Source organism: Adelges cooleyi, unplaced genomic scaffold (genome assembly GCF_023614345.1).
Source record: "Adelges cooleyi isolate 19-005CV unplaced genomic scaffold, UGA_ACOO_1.1 ACOO_flye_CR_arks_rails_tigmint_CR_PRNA_167, whole genome shotgun sequence".
NCBI classification, from domain to species: domain Eukaryota; kingdom Metazoa; phylum Arthropoda; class Insecta; order Hemiptera; family Adelgidae; genus Adelges; species Adelges cooleyi.
In genome coordinates, this window is record NW_026095824.1 from 2,245,619 (window position 1) to 2,267,009 (window position 21,391).

Here is a 21,391-nt window from a genome sequence, read left to right on the forward strand (position 1 = left end):
AGACATTTGAAGCAACTTTGTTATAATATATGTATGACATTTTGTTAATTTACTATAATTCATAATCATAATATTGTTTATTATATTCTGTAACGTTACTTATGGCTTCCCTGGCTTGCCTTGTAATGTTAATTATTCATTTTACATATAGAAATTAAATTAGACAAATATATTAGATTAATTTATTATTATATAATACATTTGACTAAGCTGTTTTTAAGAGCTTCAAAAAATACTTTTCTTTTAGACATGGAGGTTCGCAATAACTTTAGTCGTACTAAATAACAATTATTATGTAACAATAACTTAGTACTCGTTTATTTTGTTTAGCTATCAAATGACAAAATTACATTTTTATCTCTCATTATTTTAAGTTTATTGTGTAAATGTAGATTTATTTTTTATTTTTATTATAATAATTTATTGAAACTGTTATCGAGTGTTTATTGAAAAAAATAAAGATAGTCGCCTTGTTAATAGTTTTTATTCTTTTGTAGCTATTTAACTACAAACTACAAAGATTAAATAGTTAATAGTTATTCCAGTTATTGTATTTAGACGGCTGAGCTCGACGAAGTGACTTTATATTATACCATGACTAAAAAATTGAAACTATTGATAATTTCAAACTATATTTATTTTTAGATTGATTTCAATAGATATAATTATCATATTGTAGATATTATCCTAACGTGTTGCATCATAATTTATACTTAAATACGGTTATGTTGACGAGTGTGAATGGAAATAAATTATGGCAAAGTAAAAGGTTAGAGGTATAAATAGTTTTAAACGTAATGGCGAGTTAAAAGAAATGGTTTAAGGTTTTATACTATTATGTATACAGTAGTAGTAATAATAAATGACCAAATTACAAGAATAAGAAAAATGTACATTTTTATAACGCCAAAAATAATTACTGTATAGCTAATGAAATATAGACAATAAATAATTCATTTTCGCAAAATAGAGTTCAACTCTATGTATTCTTTTTTTGGTCCAATGGCGTTTTCTAACCATGTGTTGGCCATCGGTTGCCGTGATGTTAATGGTGTGCTGCCGTACCGTTTTGTAAATGTCTCACTGAGCCCTGTCTAACGGAAATTCCTCTTTAAAAAACGATAATTTAAGAAAATAATATAATAAACAACGATATTGACTAATAGCAATAGTTTTACCCCCAAGAACAATCTCTCCCGGTGCAATCTCTTGACTACCTCGCTGATACGATCGTCGACTTCTTCCACGTCTTTGTGTATGGTATCGTCGGTAGTCTAAACACGGCACAAGAACAAAAGTGTTAGAGGTTAAACTGGAGATGCAGATAATCGTTTAGGAAATGGTTTGAGAAAATAATGCTTAGCGTGATTTGAGTAAAGTGATGAAATGATTACAGATGAAGGGTGTTCTGCTTAGAAAGTTAGTTGTAAATATTGTAGACATGAATAGAAATCAATTATGCAAGAAGAGAATGGAGGAATCGAAAAAGTGCGAGGAGAAAAAGTATGTTTGGGTGACTGGGAAAAGAGACAACAGAGGTGTTTTGTGACCAAAAAGAGGTGTCAACGTGGCATTCAGAGAGAAATGAAAATGCGATACATCTTTAGTGAGGACTGAGGTCAGTAGAGATGCGTGGAAATGAGAGTTGGACATTGAACAAGAGGGATAAACTTAGGGAAATAGATTTTGTTGAAATGGACGTGTAGAGTGACGTGTTCAGATTAGGCAATTATACTATTATCAGGAAAATGTTGTGGAAAAAAAAACGTTGTCTACAGTTATGAGCAAAACACATACTTGTCTCAGCCAATTGGTTAACGCCGTAGCTCTTTTATTGAAACTTTTGTACACTTCAAGTGCATGACTATATCTCTCGGGTACTTGCAAATCGGTGAATAAATACTCGATTACCTTAAATTCAATTCAGCCTGGTTTAGTTAATAAATGTTGAGCTAAAAACGTTGATGCATCAATGTGTTTTTTTACTTAAGTGGGCTCCATACAGACCATTTTTTCAGTCAAAATACATCATTTTCATTCCATCACACAGGCCTAACCAGTGATTCGATAAGCAATCTAAAAACAGATTTGAATTCGTCATGAAGTTTACTTAAGATCGGTCGAGGTACTTTTTTCAATTTTTAATTTTAACCCTTTCTAAATTTTATTTTAAAATGTTGAAATTTTATAAAATGTTCAAACGTATTTTATACATAGTAGGAATAAGATATCAAAAAAGTACGTCGACCGATCTCAAGTAAGTTTCATGACGAATTCAAATCTGTTTTCATATTCCTTATCGGATTACTGGTTGAGCCTGTGTGATGGAACAAAAAATGTATGTTATATTAACTAAAATGGCGTTTACTCATAGACAAAATGATTTAAATAAAAAATAATACCTTGAAGCTTATACAAATTAACCGGTAAATTTATTGACATGGTCGAAATTTATTTAAGCCAATTTTTTCTTAAATGTTGCCTATACAAAACTCCTTAAAAATGGTCTGTATGGAGCCCCCTTGAGTAATCAAAATTAGCCTAATCCCCGTACAAAAGCCCAAAAAGCACAATGATGATAACATACTCAGTTGACTTACTTGAAGAATAGCAAATATTTCTCTTGACGTGCAGTACGGGAATTGCACACCGGGCAACATGGTCTGCGCCATACGAACACACAGTGCGGCTTGATGCATCGAATCTCTCGTTCTCAACGCTTGCCGAAATCTTATTGATTCGTCTCTGTGGAAAGCATATTAGGTTATTGTAATGGAAACTGTATTTTATTTTGAATCATACGATTCACAAAGCTTATATCCCAAACCTCGAAACCTCCCCTTTAGGCATTCCACTGTTCGTAACCTTTTTTTTTATAAATACTAACATTTCTGTTCTCATAGAATGCCAACTCCTGTACGCCGTAAGACTATAGTCCGCCGAATCTTGGGCGAATAGCGTGGCGTCTTTCCACGATAGTTCGCCGCTGACCAACGTGTCTCGGTAACTCCGAACCCTGTCTAATTCCCTTTCCAGATCATCGGTATTTACCTGTTTGCCTTTCGATAACTCCCCTGAAAATAAAAATAAAAACATTAAATAAGACAAAGTTAAACTTAGAGTCACTTGTGGAATTTATTCTTATTGAATAAAGACCATTTTCACAAAAATATTTCACTACAGACTGCTGTTTATGCAGCGTTAAATTGAAATATTTTTGTGGATAGGATTTTTATAATCCTAGTCTAATAAAAACAATAGATGTTAGGCAATCTTTAGCCGAGATGCGGAGCTAAGAAGGTATTGCTTTTACAATAATGTGTTTTTATGTTTGGATCCACGATATCGTCTAATCTGCTGAACCAATGTCTTTTTATTTATTTCGATTTTTAGATGAAGTTTAAGGTTTGAAAATTAAATGAAAGGTAGAATGACGCAGTAACATATGCAATTATTTTAAAAATTTGTAGTGAATATTTTTTTTTATTAAAGAAAACCTCCGAAAAAAGTATGTAAGTTATTCAACAGTTAACAGGTATATTTGAAAATATTTTTATTATATTGTTAATATTTAATTACAATATATAATGGGTAACTGTGTCAATAAATTATCATAGACAGACGATCGGCCCTAATTGTATCCACCCTAATACCAAAAATACATTTTGAACACATTATTGCCATTAATTACAATGGTTTTATCTATATTTATACCATTACAGATTCGCATCGAAGCGTTATTTCAAAGTGACTTTATCACTAGTTGTAATAATCCATATAGACCTGTGACCTCCCTCTCCCTAATATACTTTGTCCGCACTATGCCCCGACCCCATTGGCTTTTTAACTAAGTAAGTGTTGCTCGTATTGGTAGATCGTCAACATAGTAAATGTACGAGGTGAATAATGTTAAAATGTTGTTAATTACTTACTAGTTAACAGCTCTTGGCTCTCGTAAAGTTTTTGTAAATGCTGTACTCTTTCGCTAAGTTTTGATATTTCTTCTTCGCTCCTAGCTCGCATTTGGCTTAACCAGTTTAAATGGTGTAATTTTAATGACTGAAAAATACATAAAAGTAGATAATACTTGATATGCGTATTAAATTATAAGAAAATGTCTTCATTTAAAATATACAGATTAAAAAAATTATTTATAGAAAACTTCGTTTGCATTTATAGAACATTTTAACTTTTATCGGTTGACAATTTTGGATGTCGTGTATTTATTGTCTACTAATATCTAATTGCAAGTTTGTTCTTGATCCATGGAATTATATTATATACATTTATGGAATTGCAATAAATAAAATAAAGTTCTTAAATATTAAGATAAAACGTATAGACTTATTGACTGATGTATTTAAAAACGAAGTTCAGAGACATTTTATACCCTTTGCTTTGTTTATTGTATTTTCCCAATTAATTATAGTTGGTGGCTGTCAAATAAATCAATTAGGTGAGTTTCTGGACAGAACATATAAACATTATAATATAATCGAATTATTTTAATAAAATGTACACAATGGGACAACTGACAAAGGAATTGGTTGGTGTATGAACACAGTGGTGTTAGATGAACGATAAGACGGCGCTTTAGTTATGCAATTTTAATGCATTATCGAATACGTGGTTCCCGTTTCATTTACTCCTTATTTATTTTAATGATCTTATGCCAGTACTTCTTAATTTTCACACTAACTATTATTATACAATAATCCCAGTCTTTATTGATATTCGACTTACAATTAAATGATTTGGAGTTGTCTTAAACATACGTGTAGAACGCGAAAATGTTTTTTTTTAAATATTGACAAAATAATATTACCTAAAAAAAAAACTACTGTAAAAACCAATAAACACATTGGTCGTATTTTACCATTCCCTTGAACATTGAATACATATTTTTTATAACCGTAATATTAATTGAACTGATTTTTTTATTTTGTATAAATAATTTACATAACTTTTTACGTAATTTGTTTTAATAATATATAATCATAGTTTTTCAAAAAAATATATTAGTTTTCTGTCGTGTATTAATCAGCTTTTACTAACACAATTTGTACATCCTAGACGGTAGGCCCTAAGGTTTTTAGAAAAATCCCGAATAATATTATCATTTTCCGCTTTTATTGAGTACAAATAGTAAGTCACGCGGGTATTTCGTATAATTCTACTTTCTGAAATAAGGAGTAAATTTTCCGTATCATTTTGACTTTTATACAAAAAAACTACTGATTTCTCAACAAAAACACAATGTAACATAAGATTCAAAAGATGTGATGTAGTATGGGAACTTAGTCAGCCATGTAAAAATCTAAATTTAGAGTTTAGTTTTATGTATGTTTTTCTACAATAGCTTACTTATTTCCACCTAGTAAATTAAATTTAGATTTTTGCATGACTTGCTTAGTTCACATCTGTTAAAGTTATGTTAAAAGAATTCTGTTTTTAGCAACTATTTACACTGAGCCGATGAAGTGTTTTTGTTGAGATTTACTGTTTCCATTAACTACATTTATGATTATGATATTATGTACTTTTCTATTAAGATTAGCTATGAATTCTTCGTGTTCGATCGCGAGCGATTGATTCATGTGCACCTGCAACTCTGTCATTACGATCTTTATAGCGTTGTCACTCTCGTCCATAATCCTGTGGAAAATAAACAAATATAATTAAAATCAATGTAAAATGTTTGCCTGTGTAAACGAATAACGATTGTATGTACTTGGGATTAAAATTTTTCTGAGAGAACCTATCGCTAGAAATGACTTCGACGTCGGCAGATCGTTCTTGACTCAGCTGACCCATTAGATTTTCTATGTCAGATACAAACCGATCCAGTTTTGCCATCTCATGCCCTAAGGCAGGAGCTGGTGCCGTTTGTTCTTCACGGCTGATGTCACGTTCCAATTTCTGATACATTTCGATATTGGATTCTTTACCGCCCATCATGCTATCCTATATATATATATAAAAAAAAGTACAATTAATTATTTTCACCGATTACTTAGATCATGTTCGTACCGTATCGACACTATTACAATAAGGGTATAATTAAAAAAAAAAGATTTTAGAAAATATTTAAATAAGAAATGGTTTTTTAGTCTTGCTCTACAAAACTATAAACTTTCTCTTTTTATTTATCCCAACCTAGTTTACATTATAGAGCTTCAACATTTTAGTTTTTACAATATGGATTATATATTTATATAGCATTGGACAATCGAGTATTATTTCGATATCTATGAATAATATACAAGAAGGAATATATATTGTAAACACAACCTTGGATGTAACTATATATTATTTGTTTTCATGTTTGTTTATATATTTAAAAACGTACCTATATAGTTTCTCTTATAATCAATTGGTATTATATTGTAGGTCAATTTTTGTTTAGCTTGAATACTATATATATTAATTGTATAATAATGTGTTTTTTAAGTAGTTATTTTAATCTGTCAAACATAATTTGGCATACGCTGGACTGAAATTCGACATGAAGTATTGCAATTAAATTTAAATAATTTTCAAATATTCATAATGTTGAAATTAGTTTTTTGATTGATTTCGCCTTGAAAGTTCAAGTAAACAGTTATTATTTTCACGAGTGCATCGAACCTGCTTCTTTATAAATTCATGTATTTTATTAAATTCCTGTGGTTGCCAAGGAACATATAAACATCAAATTATATAGGGTATCTTATAGTTTATGCAACCGAATAAATAACATTCTATACTAAAATACTATAAAATGCGTTTATACAATATTATTATGTTTTTGATTGTCCGAAGTCCGAACAATACTTCATTGTATTACATCTAGTTTTTGATAATTTACGCACGATACACAAGACCCAAAATGATCATTTCTGATTAGTGATTACATATGCGCTCATTCTCGATAATCTAGTTGGAATTTTTTTAATAAACTAAAATACCTCTTTTTCAACTAGATGTAGTTCAGTTGCAATTTGTAATACTAAGAACTTTAATAAGCATTTATCTCATAATAGATATATTTCCTACAAAGAGTCTATAGACTATACTTCTACATGGACTATTGGTTTATTATCTATATATATAAAATTAAAAGTAATTCTTTGGTTTTTGTACAAGCACATTTACATTTCAATTGAACGTTATGATTGTTATAGGTATTTATTTTACTATCACGCGATGTCATAATAATAACAGCATTAAATTCCACTTTTAATCTACCGTCTAGACCTATATATTACTGTCATTGTCATATTATATGAACTTGAAACAATTGATTTTTGTTTTACCATTTTTTACGCATGTATAATTTATGTTCAACTAAGAACATAATAACAAACATAAAAAATATATAATATGTTCACTAAGAAGACTCCTGCAATTTACCTAATTACAAAGTACATGCCGTGAATAACTAATACCTACATAGAAAGCATTTTTTAGAATTTAATCATGTGCAACTGGTTATAACATATATAAGTTAACTTAAACCAGTTAAATCTTTGGTTTTACGATTGAATATAAGGTTAAACGCTTATCATTTAAACTTGTTGAGCCAAAATCAATTTTATAAAATTGAAGTATTTACCTAAATTTAACTTTTAACTTCATTGAAAATGCAATCAAAAATAAAATGAAATAATATATAGCTGAAGTCAACACACAAAAATGTCTATTGTGTGCTAACGTCCAATGCAAAATAATATCCAATTAACAAAATTGTCCAGTGTTGATCATGTCCAATAAACGTCCAATATGAAAATTGGGTTATAATACGAAATTGTCTATTTATTAAAATATATGAAATATGAAAATATTCCTATTAAATAACGTACAAAGTATAATAAAATATAAATGATTATACTTTATCTCTATCCGAACCAGAGTAAAAGTGTGTTAGTCAAAAATTTCAATTTCACGGTTTTTTGTTCACCTAGATTTAAATTCCGCGCTCTATTTACTGGTCTACCTCTTACGACATTTGAACTCTTAGTCCTTAGATGAGTCCATCTAAGTTCATCTATTTAAATTAATTAAATACATTTAATTTGTATCAAAATATTAATGAAATGTCGTTAAAACCCAGAGTAAAATGAAAATAATTGTTTCGCATAATAATAATAATTATCTAAACAAGTTATTGAACTGTTAATTCCAATTTCCATGAATAGATAAACTAGATTTCTATAGTCATTATTTCAAATCAGACGCATAAGCGCGACCGTTTATGTATGTCCCAAATAGAGTTTAGTTGCTATATTCTATTAAATTTATTTTTATTTCATTTTTTAAATTTATTGTTGTTTATCTTCGAATATTTTATATTATAATTTATTTATTTACTATTAGAACATCTACATTTTACGAAAATAGACGCTGTAACATTGAGCTGGCATAAGATGAGCTTTTAATTTTAATTTTTAAACAATGCCTGCATGTGTAGAAAAACAAAGATAGTCGATAAATTAATAAATAAGTGCGCACTTACATTTCTTATCACTCTTTTTTAGTAAAAACTAAAAGTAATTCTTATAACACTAGTGTCTCAACAGTCTTTATTTCAGTTTAAAAAATAAAAAGTACAGACGTACGTCTTTAAAAACTATTAAAAAATCAAAATATCCACTTTCTACGCAATAACTAGGTTTTAAACGTGGAAACTTCTGCTGTTATTATTGCTTATTTAATAACTCATAATTGTTATTGCATTTCTCTAAAAATAAATATTAGCTTCTAAAACAAAAGTCCACGCTAAAACATTTTAATTCGTAATTGATGTTGGCGACCTTAGCTAACTAAATTTGAAGAAAATACCAACATTTTAATAAATAATAAATAAATTTTAAATAAATATATCATACAAAATGATAATATTATTATATAATTTACAAAGGGCAGAAATCTGAAATAGGTGAACGTTCGTTAAAAGTTTGACTGTCCACTTTTAGTGGACATCAACTTATAACTTGTGATTGAACTACTCAATTTTAATGAACCATTAATTTTTTTTCAATTCGCTGTTCAACCTGCGGTTTATGGTAATTATTAACACTGATATTAAAAAAAAAATTCCCTTAAATATCAATACTCACACTTATGCTTCCGTGAGTGCTTGGGGCACATCCCATATTTTTTAGACTTCTCATTTACCATGTCGTTTTTGATATCTTCTCCTTGCCACCCGCCATCCTCCATTGCGAAACACTTATAATGTAAACGACCAAGAAAATCTTATAGTTACGGTAAACTCTAATATATATATATATATTTATAATATAACGATAAAAAAAAATATAATGTTACACGTCGGATCCTGGATTTATAAAGGCTACTTTTGGTTTCCCTTTCTATATTTTAATTAGAAACAATACCACACTGCGGTCAACGAGCTCACAGTCATCAATATAGTACAAATGCGTATAGAATGCTGAAGTTTTACCGATTTGTAGTGTACGTAACCATAGTGACGCGCGACCTTGCAAAACACACAGTACATATATATTTTTTAATACTAATAAAAAAATTATGTATGCATTCTCGATAAATATTGTATTTTTATAGGTGCTGCCCAAAACGATGTGTATGAAAGTTATAAAACACATAATAGGTTTCATTTTTTCGCAAAGAGGTCAACATTTTTCTACTACAGATAGGAGGTCTCAAGGTCTCCTGTCCACGTACGCAACCCTTAATCCAAATTACTTGACCTAAAAATTCTGTAGCGATAGATACCGTTTTTATTTTATTGCTATAATTCTTATAATGTACACACTCAAAAGTAATTATAGCCAACAGAAATTACCGCGAGCTCTTTCCCATGTAAAACATATTGAGAGCAGGTAAAATAGAATTTTAATAGGGTAACAGATTTATTTTTAGGTTATTGGAAGTCGACCTAACACCATCGAGGGTTCTGAGTTATGGGTTTTGGCTTTACTTTTATGGTAACATTCCTTTTTTGTGTAAATCATATACCTATGCTTTTAAATTTGAAAGTTAATAACAATCCTTAGAAAAAAAAAAGAGCACCGGGTGAAATACTTTTTGGCCTTTAAATCTATTATTAGCATATCCCATATACCTTAGGAAGGCTACAGTTGGGCAAAATCCAAATGTTTTATTTTCAAAAGTCCCATAATCTAATTTTGTTAGTTATAATATTAAAAATCTAAATATATTATAGTGACTAATATTTCAGTCCACTGTAGTAAAGTAGTATTTACAATTTTCTTTTGTGGGGATTTAAAAAAAAACACATTTGCCCTCTGAACCCCTTCTTTTTCTTATGTTCATGCATAAGACAACACTAGGTCGGGCGCACATTAGGACGCGGGCGACGTAGCGGTAAGCGCAGCACACAGTGAAATTTTCTGTGGTCTACTGGTTTGAACATAAGAGTGTATATTGAAGGACAGAGCAGTACTGAGCCTATGTCGTCCTGCATCATGTGTTCACGACACAGTTTACTGCCCTCTACGCTACGCTACGTCACGTGCGTCTTAATGATCGGACTACACAAGATGAAAATAAGTCCACAACTGTAGATCCGCCTATTTTTTTTTTTTAACTCGTTTCTTTCATATATTTATATAACTAAAATTAATAAGATAGACAATACGATCCAGAGGCAATAAAATGCCCTCTCCTCGCTACTGACAGTATGTAACACTAAACAAATTTGGGGCGCTAATTTCAAAACTAGAGGTGCTAAGCACGCCCAAGATCTATATTATACTTACTATATTACAAATCCATTTGGTCACCTATTTTATCTGCATTTTCCCAGGTGAAAATATAGTCCGAAACACTTATTATTTACGAAAATCGAATATCAACAAAATAACTATACATCAATTATATTTCTTAGTTTAATTAAGTTTTTAGGTACATTTTCTTGAAACATAATTGCAGTATTGTAGTTTTCAATTTTGCTGTATCTATACGTTAGACTATAGACTTATAGATTTAGGCGATACGATAGATTTACAATTTTTATACTTATAATACTTAAGTAAGTTAGACGTTAGATAACTTAATTAATTAGTAAGCTACCGAACAAAAACGTAATGTACGTTTTTGTAATTCATTATACACTGTGAACTTTGAACTTTTGAGGTTTGCTTATATTTCTAGTGAGAACTGATTTATTATATTGTATTTATGTCTGATGTCTCAGTGTTTACTTCCCGTGAGGTTAGGTTATCGACATTTATTATATAAATAACTAAATAAAAGTTTGTAAGTACCTATATAGGTTATTACCAAACGCCAGTTGGCAATTAGGATGTAGATGAGTTCAGCGTTTTGAAAACTGCCAATTGGTAAATAATATATTAGAATAAACGGCAAAATGGCAATTGTACGAATGCTGACTCGGAGCGCTTCTATTCATTACTCATTGTGTTGTATATTATATCATGTTGATTGCAACATTTCTATATAGCAAATTGTCCTCGTCAATTAGTAACAGGTAGGTATTTTTTGCTACATCGTTATCGGAATTCAAGTGGATATATTATGTAAGTGTATAATATAACTAAATAATTAAGGTCGTAGTACATAGTGTTAGGATGTAGGCACTAAAACAATCAACATAAAATTGCTTTACAAGTTGGGTTTTTTTCGATTTTGTAGTACTGGCCTATGAGATAAGGCGTGTTGAAGAGGCAAATCGAATGTCCTATTCGTAATGCGAATTCATATATTTTTCAATAAACGAAAGAAATCTGAGCAAAACACAGAAGAGTGTCACGAATGTGGTCTATAAATGGTGTTCTGCGTTGGCTTATAAAAAATACGTTTCCATTTGACTCTGGATGGATTACAGTTTACAGACATAATACTATACTGTTGCACCACGAAGGCCGCTGGGCATGCACATACCTGTGTAATAGTTATTAGTCACAATACAAATTAAGTATGTGCATCATGCGCTAGGCGTGTCACAGTACTCGGGCAAATACTTTTAAGAGTATTTTTTTTTCTATTTTTATGGCCGCTTTTAACAGCGGCAAATTCCAATCATTTTCGAACTCGTGTAGGACAACGAGTTCAGGCTACGGGTTTTTTTCTGCGGTACGGTTTTTTTTTTTTACTCGACGATGACAAAACGTCGGCACTGATAGCGGTTATCACGGGTGGCTTATCACACACACGGCGAGAACGATTTTGAAATTAGGTACCACGTATAGAGCCGAAATATCTATAATAATTTCGGTTTCAAAGTTTTTTGTTTGATGTTTCGGCGAAAATGATTTTGCACGTTAGCGTCTGTTCGTTTTCCATTACTGTCGACCACACTAAACGGCGGTCGATGCCGGTATAAACCTACCGCCGTAAACGCCGTTGGTACTACACATTGTCGGCGCAACACAATGGCGCTCTACGACAGCAAACATTGGCTTCTGTCGCACATCAGAAACTCGTTTATTTCTTCGGACGATACAGGTAAAGTTTACAATTCATACGTGGTGTTCGGGCCGAGCGTTCTTTGGAGTCGACCGTTGAACATATTATCAAATCCATATACGTACATACATACCTAAATATAAATAAATAAATAATACTATTTATTCCACGGAGGTCGGAATGATAATAACAATAATATGAGCGTGCGCCGTGCACTTCACGTAGTATTGCACAGGTAACACTGTGTGCTATCAAGGTGTCTTAAGGGTGGGGCATGGTTATCTGGAGAAATTTTTTTTTCAACGAAAGTACAATATTCTTTACACATTTGAAAAAATATTTTACCGCAATTACATAGAAAATCGTCGTAGTGTTAACAGCCGCGAAAACCGACATTATGTTCGCGTAACGTCTCACGTATATTTCTGGCAAACGACATCGGACCGAACGGATATCGTTTCGATTATTTTAAACGAGTTTTATTATTGTCTATTTTTTAAACTCTGGACCGCCCAGGTACATAATCCAATCGATGCGAGTAAACAACAATCTGTTATATACATAAATCTGTTATATATATTCATATATATCGGCTGATGCAGCATTTTATTGTAAAAAAAAAAATTCGTAATTGAAAGTAATTGATTAAGAAAATCGCACTGCATTCATTCCGAGTAGTTAGTACTATAAAAACCGTTTAATTTATTTTTGTTGAATTTTGTGTATGCGGGAGCAATTTAAATAATTTATTATTATTAATATATCAATAAAAAGGAATATTACAAGTATGGTTTTTAACAACGAAGTAGATTACCAACCTTTTCAATCGATCGTCAATGTTGATAGCATTCCGCTCATCATTCCAGAGTGTACAATCACAAAGAAACAGCCAACCAAGACGTTTTTGGAAATTCAACATCTCATCTCAAATGGAAGGTATAAGGAAGTAAAAAAACTCTTACGTAGCCATAACTGGCCGGCGGATAATATGATTAGAAGTCAACTATGGTCGGCTCTATGCAAACAACACAACAATAATAATATGAGCGAAGGATTTTATTGGGATTTAGTTGAACAATTGTTTGGGACTAAAGAGCTACCGGACAAAACTAGTGTATTGCCACCATTTGTTGATTCAAAACACAGACATATTCATCATCTCAATGCGATTGGAAAAGAAGTAGCGGACCGTGTTGTTTGTGTACTTGGGTTTGCCTGTCCCGACATTACATATAGTCCAGCAATATATTCGTTAGTATCATTATTTTTGCATTTTATGCCTGAAGAAGAATGTTATAACAGTATAACCAGTCTAGTATCTTCAAAGCAATTAGTATTTATGACTCAAACAAAATCATTGTATGAAGTCACTTGGAGAACAGTAATGCGAATAGCTAAAAAACACGCAAGCAGTGCTGCAGCCCATTTAACTAAGTTTTGTTCAGCATCTAAAGTTGAACATGTATATACCGAATGGATATGGTGGATTTTTCAAGGTCTTCCGTTTTATCATGCTGTACGTTTAATGGATTGTTATCTACACGAAGGTATTAAAGTATTATATAGAATTGCCATAGCTATACTAAAACTTTTCCATAAATATTCATTGAAAAGAAACTCATCTTGGGCTCAAGAAGCTATAAATAATGGATTAGAAACTACATTAATTAAATTTTGTCGACAAATTCCCGTGAATCCAAGGAAATTATTGAAAATAGCATTTAATATACGAGCATTTAGTGCAGCGTATATACAAAGGGTATTTGTGAAAATCGAAATGTCATTGAAAACCAAAGCGGTTTTATCAAATTCTCACCAGCTGATTAGATCTCGCTCTACCGAAAATTTACCTACTAGCCAGTCGCAAGTTAATATACAATTAATGTCACATACACTTAGTACACGAGAACTATTTACATTATGGTCGTGGCTACCGATGCGTATTACAATGTATCAGCCAATTTTATTGTATACAACTGAAGAACACGGGTGCAGTTTAACAACTTTTTATTTTCGGGTTGAACAACATGAGCCAACCCTGTTGATAATTAAAACGTGTAGTAATGACGTATTTGGGGCATATTGCTCGACCAAATGGCTAGAAAGAAATAAAAAAGATGAAAGAGGAAACAGAACTGCGTATTTTGGAACTGGAGAAACGTTTCTGTTCAGCCTATATCCGGAAAGATCAAAATATCCTTGGGTCGGCATGGAAAATGATAATGTTTGTCACTCAAATGAATTGTTTATGGCGGCAGATTCTAAAATGATAACTATTGGAGGAGGTGACGGTCAAGCGATTTGGATGGACGAGAATATTCGATTTGGAAAGTCTGATAGCTGCTCTACCTTTAATAATCCGCCACTTTGTCCGGGAAAGGATTTCGAAATCAAAGTATTAGAGGTTTATGGTTTTGGAGGTGCAATATTGTAATGAGGTGGACACTGCGATTTTATAACAAACATTTTTTTATTTGAGGTTTTATTTTAAATTATTATATGCTTATACATATTTACTGATTTTAATACTAACATTATTTTTAGGTATTAGTGAAGTGGTTATGGGTGGAGATAATGTTCTTCAATCAATACCTACAACAAAATATGATACTTACCCGGGAATCGAAGACAACGATGAAGAAGATGACGTAGCCGAATCACTAGATATTCACACTGGTATGTTTCATTGGTTAACTTAAATTAACTTAAAAAATAGGTACATATTAAACTTTATTAATGTCCAACATAGAGTTTGGTGTCCGCCGTCAACGATCCCATACATCGGTACAATTGGAACGTTTACAGAGAAACATGATCAAGTCTGCTAATGTAAGGCATGTCAAATGGGAACTTACACCTGTTTCCTTAACAGGTAATTATACATTTATATAATAAATGTAATTTTGAAAATAAAAATCTACAATTTTAAGCTGGCTTAAGTTATATTTTTTTAAGTTGTTATTTTAAAAAAGTAACTTTTTTACTTATAAACTTAAAAATTAATTATTGTGAGTATAAGCTATACCTTCAATGCGATAGCTTAGAAGTTATTAGTTTTTTTATAGCTTATTATCCATATAATGGCTCAACAAATAAAATCTATAATAGAATTTTAGATAAAAGTTTTATAATATATTTTAAGCTGGAACTAACTTAAATTATAATCATCATGTATGCTATTTGTAAACTCATATTATATACTGTCTTAATATTGAGCAAATTCCAAAAAAATTGATACTTAATAATAATTATTATTTCTTGGTAGAATAATATGAATTTATCACATTTTTTCTGGGTATGCTTGATGCAAAAGTGTCCAAAACATGATATTTTTTTACATATGTCATTTTCTATGGACATAATTAACACATTCAACCTATACATTTGGAAAAACATCAATAAGCTTTTGTTTGTAAAGGAGTTTTGCCATAGCATTACAATTGTCAATATACGAGAAAACTGTTTTGATGTAATATCAAAAAATGAGATATTTCTGTTTTTAAGTTCTTAATTGACATGATGTTTTTTTTCTTTTACCGAAGTCTTCATAATTATCAATCATTTTTGCACTTAGATTGTTTTGTCAAATTTTCATAATAAATAAATTTCTGTTGTTAATGAAATATAAATTGTTGTAAAAAATAAATAAGGTCACAAACAGACTGTAAATCCAACCTAGATTTTTTTAAATTTTAATTAACTTTATTAATGTTCTAAAATAGTTTGCCACAATACACATATAAAAGACACAAATTTAAGAAACTTTTTCATTAATGATTATGCTTCTCTCTTACATCAGCTTTTTCTTCATTATTTATGTTTTTCCAAATAACTAAGAATATTATCATAATTGATAAAATCTAAGGCTTTTACAGATTCAAAATGACAAAAAAAGGTTTTATTGAGAATTTATAATAAAAATATGACTATTATTATATTAAAATTATAAGACTATAAATAATCTAAAATTAAAAAAAAAAATTTTGAAAATATAAACCAGGTTTCCCCTTCAAAATTATTAAGGTTATTACATCATACAATTATTATTAATGTTAAAAGTAACCGAAAAAAGTAATTTGCAACTCGTAAAAGCCCAGCTTTATCTATAGTTTAAGTAATTATAACTTATTAACATAATTTTTAGATGAAGAAAAAGCTGAGATGTTTCCAAAAAAAGATATTAGTAATCAAAATAAATCTTACGTTTCGGAGTTATCTAAACTACTAAAAGCTTGCCCATATCTTCCACTAAATCCATTTCGGGAATATTCTAAATACGATGGAAATGTATGTATAAAGTGGTCAAGTTTTATTCATAACTTTTTATTCACTAACAAAAAAATATTATTTTTTAATAGGCTCAACTAGGAGAAGCTACTAGAAAATATGGTATATTTATTACTATGCTGAATTTAGAACGACGAAATTACCCAATGCAAGTGTCTATTATAGCAACTGCAAAAGTGCACGATCTTATTGGTTTAGTCTGTTGGAAATGTACTATCGAATATCCTGATTGTACCTTAAAGTGAGTTCTCGCTATAAATGTTAAGACTTAATATTTTATCTACTGTAATAATTCTTAATGCATTCTAGAGATAGTGTTAACTGCTATGCTCTTTACATAGCTGAAGACGACGGTGAAGTAGACTTTGATTTTCCATGTTTAGATTCTAGAGAGACAGTTGCAAAATTTGGATTTGGGTTTTTAGCCATTGTCGAGCGAGATAATAAAGTCGCCCCTGCACTTTCAAACAATTCTCCCGTTTCTCAGTAAGTCAAAACAAGTAATTTAACTATTGTTTGTTTTAACACTAATTTATTAAAAAATGTATGTCAATTTAGGGAAGGAAATTTAACTCAGTGCGACAATATAAGCACAAAGGGTAATTATTAATGATATATATATTTTTTTTTTAAGAAAATATTATAAACAGAAAATTAATACTTAAAAATTATTTTAGCACATCAACAATTGGAAGGAGAACTAAACAAACTTCTAGCTATTGAAGCCCCATTATATCAACTGTATAATGTGAATATACTGAATAAAGTCAGAACGAAAACAGAAATTCATCTTGGTAAGTCTAATGTATATGTATATAATACGTTATTATTATAGTTATTTATGGTCATTCTCACCAGTTTGATAAAACATTTAAGTATAGTTTATCTCGTAGTTTTAGAACTCGTTAGCTATACTTAACTTTTTAGCTGAACTGGTAAGATTTGATATTCAATTTTAGAAACAAATAATTGAGGAAACTATAGGACATTAAATGTAGTTTTTTTAAAAAGTATTAAAAATTTCCAAAACAAAATGTACATTATATTTTATAACTACAAACAAATTTTGATCAAAATGTGGTATGATAACATTTTGAAAAGTCAAAACAAAACATTTTAAAGTTGGTGTTAATGAATTTTAAAATAACAAAAATGTCTTGTTCAAACAAAGTTCCAAAAATATTTTATACTTTGTTTCTCTATGGATCAAAATTCTCAAGGTCATAAAGTGTCAAAATACTTGCCAGCATAATATTATACAGTTATTTAATGACCAGAACTGCTTCTTGTCAACTAGTAGATAAACTTTTCTTTGCTATAGGTCAATGTGTTGATAGCCACGCCTATGACATTGAGTTCTCTATTATATTTATTTATGTCATAATATAATTCTTAAACAATGTATAAATTCAAATAATAATTTGGTTTATTATGGTTTTTAGAAAATAAAATTGTATATTTTTAAAATGTATTTGAAATTAACGCCATATAAAGCTAAAAGACTGTTGTCTAAATTTTATTTATTTAAAACATTTATATTAGATTGAGAAAAATAAAAGGTTTTTTTAATTTGCTTTACTATTTTTCTTTTTAGGGATATCAGGCCAGAAAATAGAGTTAGATCCCGTCGTAAAGCAAAGATCTACCTCCAAGTTTCCATGGACAAAACAGAAGCCGGCCACTTACGATATGGACTGTGTAGTTGCGTGTGACCTGACTGAAACAAAGAGTAATAACCGTGCTGTTTTAAGGCTGGTATATGATAGTACGGCTTTAAGCTCTAGCGTTGGAGATAATACACACGGACAACAAACGGCTCTATGGAGTAATTTCAAACATCATGATTTTGAGGCCGAACAAAGAGTAGCTGAAGAAATAGTACAAAAAATCAATAACATACTAGAGCTAAGATGTAGTGTACGAAGACAAGAGTATATATTACTTCGAGAACGTAAATCCCATCGTAGAAGAAGCTTTCATCTTGGACCTAGATAGGTTATGTGTTTTTGTTTGTTTGTAAAAACGTGTTTATTAATTTGGACATATATTATAAATTAAAAAAAGGATTTTTATAATAGGACTGTGAAAAAGAGCGGTTAAAATTTTACTAGATGAAAGTTTGTTTATGAAAAATTATAATTTTATTTATATTTTTTTTTAATAAAAAAAAAAGCATATTTAAGACTAAAAAATGTATAATTTTTACTAGGCAATTGATTTGTATTACCAATTTATAATATCATTGATTTTAAAATAATTCAGATGTCATTCTATGTTGAAATTTACAGCAGCTAATATGCATTATAAAGAATATAATTTAGAAATAAGGAGGTTTACCAACAAATACGCTTTTTAATGTATATTTGCTGCTTCTGCTTTTAAAATTACGTACCTACCTTTATGTTATAAAATGTATGATAATAGTTTTTTTTAAAAAAATTTAACTAATACATTTGTTGAAGTTTGTAATTTAATAATTTAAATATGGTATGATGAAATGTTGAAAAAATTCTAAATATTGTACATTAAAATTGCATATTTTTCCATGTTAATATTTAAGTAGACAAGGAAAATCTACTCATGTATAGTTTTAAGTTATATATTTTAATTTTAATTTATTATGCAAAATAGTTATATTAAACATATCCATTAGCGTTTTAACATTTTAACTACTTTATTTGTACAACCCTTTAAAATAGGCAGAAATATTTTGCAAAAAAAACTTAATTGTGATAAAGAATAAAATATGTTCTTCATTCCTATTATCACTTTAATTAGGTACTCACAATTTAAATTTAAGCATGTTGTATAATTGTAAGCTTTCAATAAAATCTGGTCATTATTATATTAAAATACAAATTCATCTAATTACTATTATTATTTTTAATAATTATTAAAAATAAAAACTAAAATTATAATAATTTTTTCAAATCAAATTGTTTAACTAACTAATTATATACTTTAATAAAAATGGAATAATAATTAAGTTAAATAATTATTATACCAAGTATTATTTAAAAATGTTTAAAAAAAAGTATTTCTTATTACTATACATTATGGAAATGAACAAAAAATATCCATGTTTGGACTCAATATGTCAGTATCAAGCATAGAGTAATAAAGAGACAGCGTTTCCTATCTCGGCAGTGTAACTGATTTGAGACAACCCGTCGGTCATTGACCCAGATCTAAAGTCATTTAAGTTCTAGGACTGTCTGGTAGATAGATGAAATATGTATATTTACTGTATACTGCTCTGTGTCATTTTTCGCCTCAACGAATTGATAAAACGTCGTCTAGCATGTATCAAGCAATAATGCTATAATTGATAAAATTGTACTCTGTCTAGTTTTGTAAATTTTTAGCCAAGAAAAGGTATTTAAAAAAAAAATTAGTTCGGAGATTAGTCAAATAGTAATAAGTAATATTTTCGTGTAATATTGCAGCATGTAAATGTTTTAAGAAATTTGCTCACATTAAATCATTTTAATTTGTAGATTCATTACTATAGTCATTAAATAATTATCATTCTCGGGGCTTTCGCGGTATTAAATCAGCACTTAAATTAATTATACCTATTTACAAATAATCTTGATGTTAAATTAATCAGAATATGACGTATTTAATGGGGACCATTATGTTAATCGTTTAATGGATATACTAATGACACTACTGTACTAGTGATAAGCTAATAAACTAAAGTTCGGATACAGTCTTCTTCTCTTTACTTTTATCCCAACTATTTGAGGTAGGCCCCCCTCGTCCTAAACTTACACTCGACAAGATCTCTCCCACAAATCAGAAGTCCTCATATTATTGTCAATGTCATCCAAGCACCTTTTTTTTGTCTTCCCCTTCGCATCTTCCCCCCTACGTTTATTTTCATTACCATTCTTACTGCTTCCCATTCCTTTCGCCTCATAACATGCCTAAACCATCTCGGCATATTTTGTTTAATTTTGATCAGAAATATTTATTTCAAAAATCTTTATTTGCCTATTGGAATTTTCGTTTATTTATTACTGATACGTTTTTTAGTATTTTTAATTCACTTAATTTGTTGATCATTTTATTTGGTAGTCTTTGAGCATTATATTGCAGCCAAAGTTCAACGAACTGGGGGTATTATGTTATATTTAAGACTATTTTTAATATACCGTGTACTGTTGCAGGTAACATTAATTAATGTAATAGCTGTTACGTATTCAGAACATAAGTATGAAATTTGGCAACTACATTAACTAAGTATGTATCGCGAATCAAACCACATACAAATTATAATATATTACACAACACTCTACTCAAATCGGGTGCTTTCACAATTATGTTGCATTGTCAATTGTAACGTGATCTGCAATTCAATCAAGTTTGTATTGTGTTTGCTTCCAACTAAATAAATAATAATGATTAGGATGCAGTAGGAAAACAAATTTTGGGAAAATGCATGCTTTCCAAATGCAAAATAAAAAAAAATAGCAAAGGTGTAATTTTAAATATTTGTATTCTATATACCTACGATTTTTTGCGTTTTTAAATATAACAATAGTAAGTATTCTAGTATATTGACTCTAATTGTATACAGTATTATCCAACAATAAATAACATTATATAAAAATATATTTAGCTGAACCCTAATCTGGCTAGAAATATTCTTGCTAGTACAATTATTTTTTTAACCTTTTTTGGTAAT

General features: G+C 29.7%; 2 protein-coding genes across 7 annotated transcripts; one reads left to right on the plus strand and one right to left on the minus strand.

The window, feature by feature from the left end:
* Positions 1 to 599: 599 nt before the first annotated feature.
* On the minus strand, positions 600 to 10,820 carry LOC126832828 (uncharacterized). 3 transcript variants are annotated; one of them, XM_050563815.1, is made up of 10 exons: positions 10,746 to 10,820; positions 9,099 to 9,481; positions 5,732 to 5,964; positions 5,541 to 5,655; positions 3,933 to 4,059; positions 2,888 to 3,074; positions 2,601 to 2,745; positions 1,798 to 1,911; positions 1,179 to 1,274; positions 600 to 1,094 (listed from the first exon to the last, which is right to left on the minus strand). In XM_050563815.1, exons 2-10 carry the CDS (start codon positions 9,150 to 9,152, stop codon positions 954 to 956), a joined length of 1,212 nt encoding a protein of 403 aa, XP_050419772.1. In that variant the 5' UTR covers positions 9,153 to 9,481; positions 10,746 to 10,820; the 3' UTR covers positions 600 to 953. The 3 variants fall into 3 exon arrangements, with proteins under 3 accessions (XP_050419772.1, XP_050419773.1, XP_050419774.1); XM_050563816.1 differs by having other exon boundaries at positions 934 to 1,090; XM_050563817.1 differs by having other exon boundaries at positions 1,000 to 1,109.
* Positions 10,821 to 12,143: 1,323 nt separating this feature from the next.
* LOC126832827 (GTPase-activating protein skywalker-like) lies at positions 12,144 to 19,061 on the plus strand. 4 transcript variants are annotated; one of them, XM_050563812.1, is made up of 9 exons: positions 12,147 to 12,453; positions 14,959 to 15,090; positions 15,164 to 15,286; positions 16,559 to 16,701; positions 16,773 to 16,942; positions 17,011 to 17,187; positions 17,260 to 17,300; positions 17,379 to 17,495; positions 18,296 to 19,061. In XM_050563812.1, exons 1-9 carry the CDS (start codon positions 12,381 to 12,383, stop codon positions 18,694 to 18,696), a joined length of 1,377 nt encoding a protein of 458 aa, XP_050419769.1. In that variant the 5' UTR covers positions 12,147 to 12,380; the 3' UTR covers positions 18,697 to 19,061. The 4 variants fall into 4 exon arrangements, with proteins under 4 accessions (XP_050419771.1, XP_050419769.1, XP_050419768.1 ...); XM_050563813.1 differs by lacking the exon at positions 12,147 to 12,453 and adding an exon at positions 14,770 to 14,893 and having other exon boundaries at positions 18,296 to 19,059; XM_050563814.1 differs by lacking the exons at positions 16,559 to 16,701; positions 17,011 to 17,187; positions 17,260 to 17,300; positions 17,379 to 17,495; positions 18,296 to 19,061 and having other exon boundaries at positions 12,144 to 12,453; positions 16,773 to 16,912.
* Positions 19,062 to 21,391: the final 2,330 nt, after the last annotated feature.

Bases quoted from the DNA above. Each gene is read 5' to 3' on its own strand.
- LOC126832828 (XM_050563815.1), bottom strand. From the start codon at position 9,152: ATGAGAAGTCTAAAAAATATGGGATGTGCCCCAAGCACTCACGGAAGC. The intron at 5,965-9,098 runs GTGAGTATTGAT...ATATATATATAG, and splicing joins GCACTCACGGAAGCATAAGT to GATAGCATGATGGGCGGTAA. The intron at 2,746-2,887 runs GTTAGTATTTAT...TGCTTTCCACAG, and splicing joins CATTCTATGAGAACAGAAAT to AGACGAATCAATAAGATTTC.
- LOC126832827 (XM_050563811.1), top strand. From the start codon at position 13,202: ATGGTTTTTAACAACGAAGTAGATTACCAACCTTTTCAATCGATCGTC.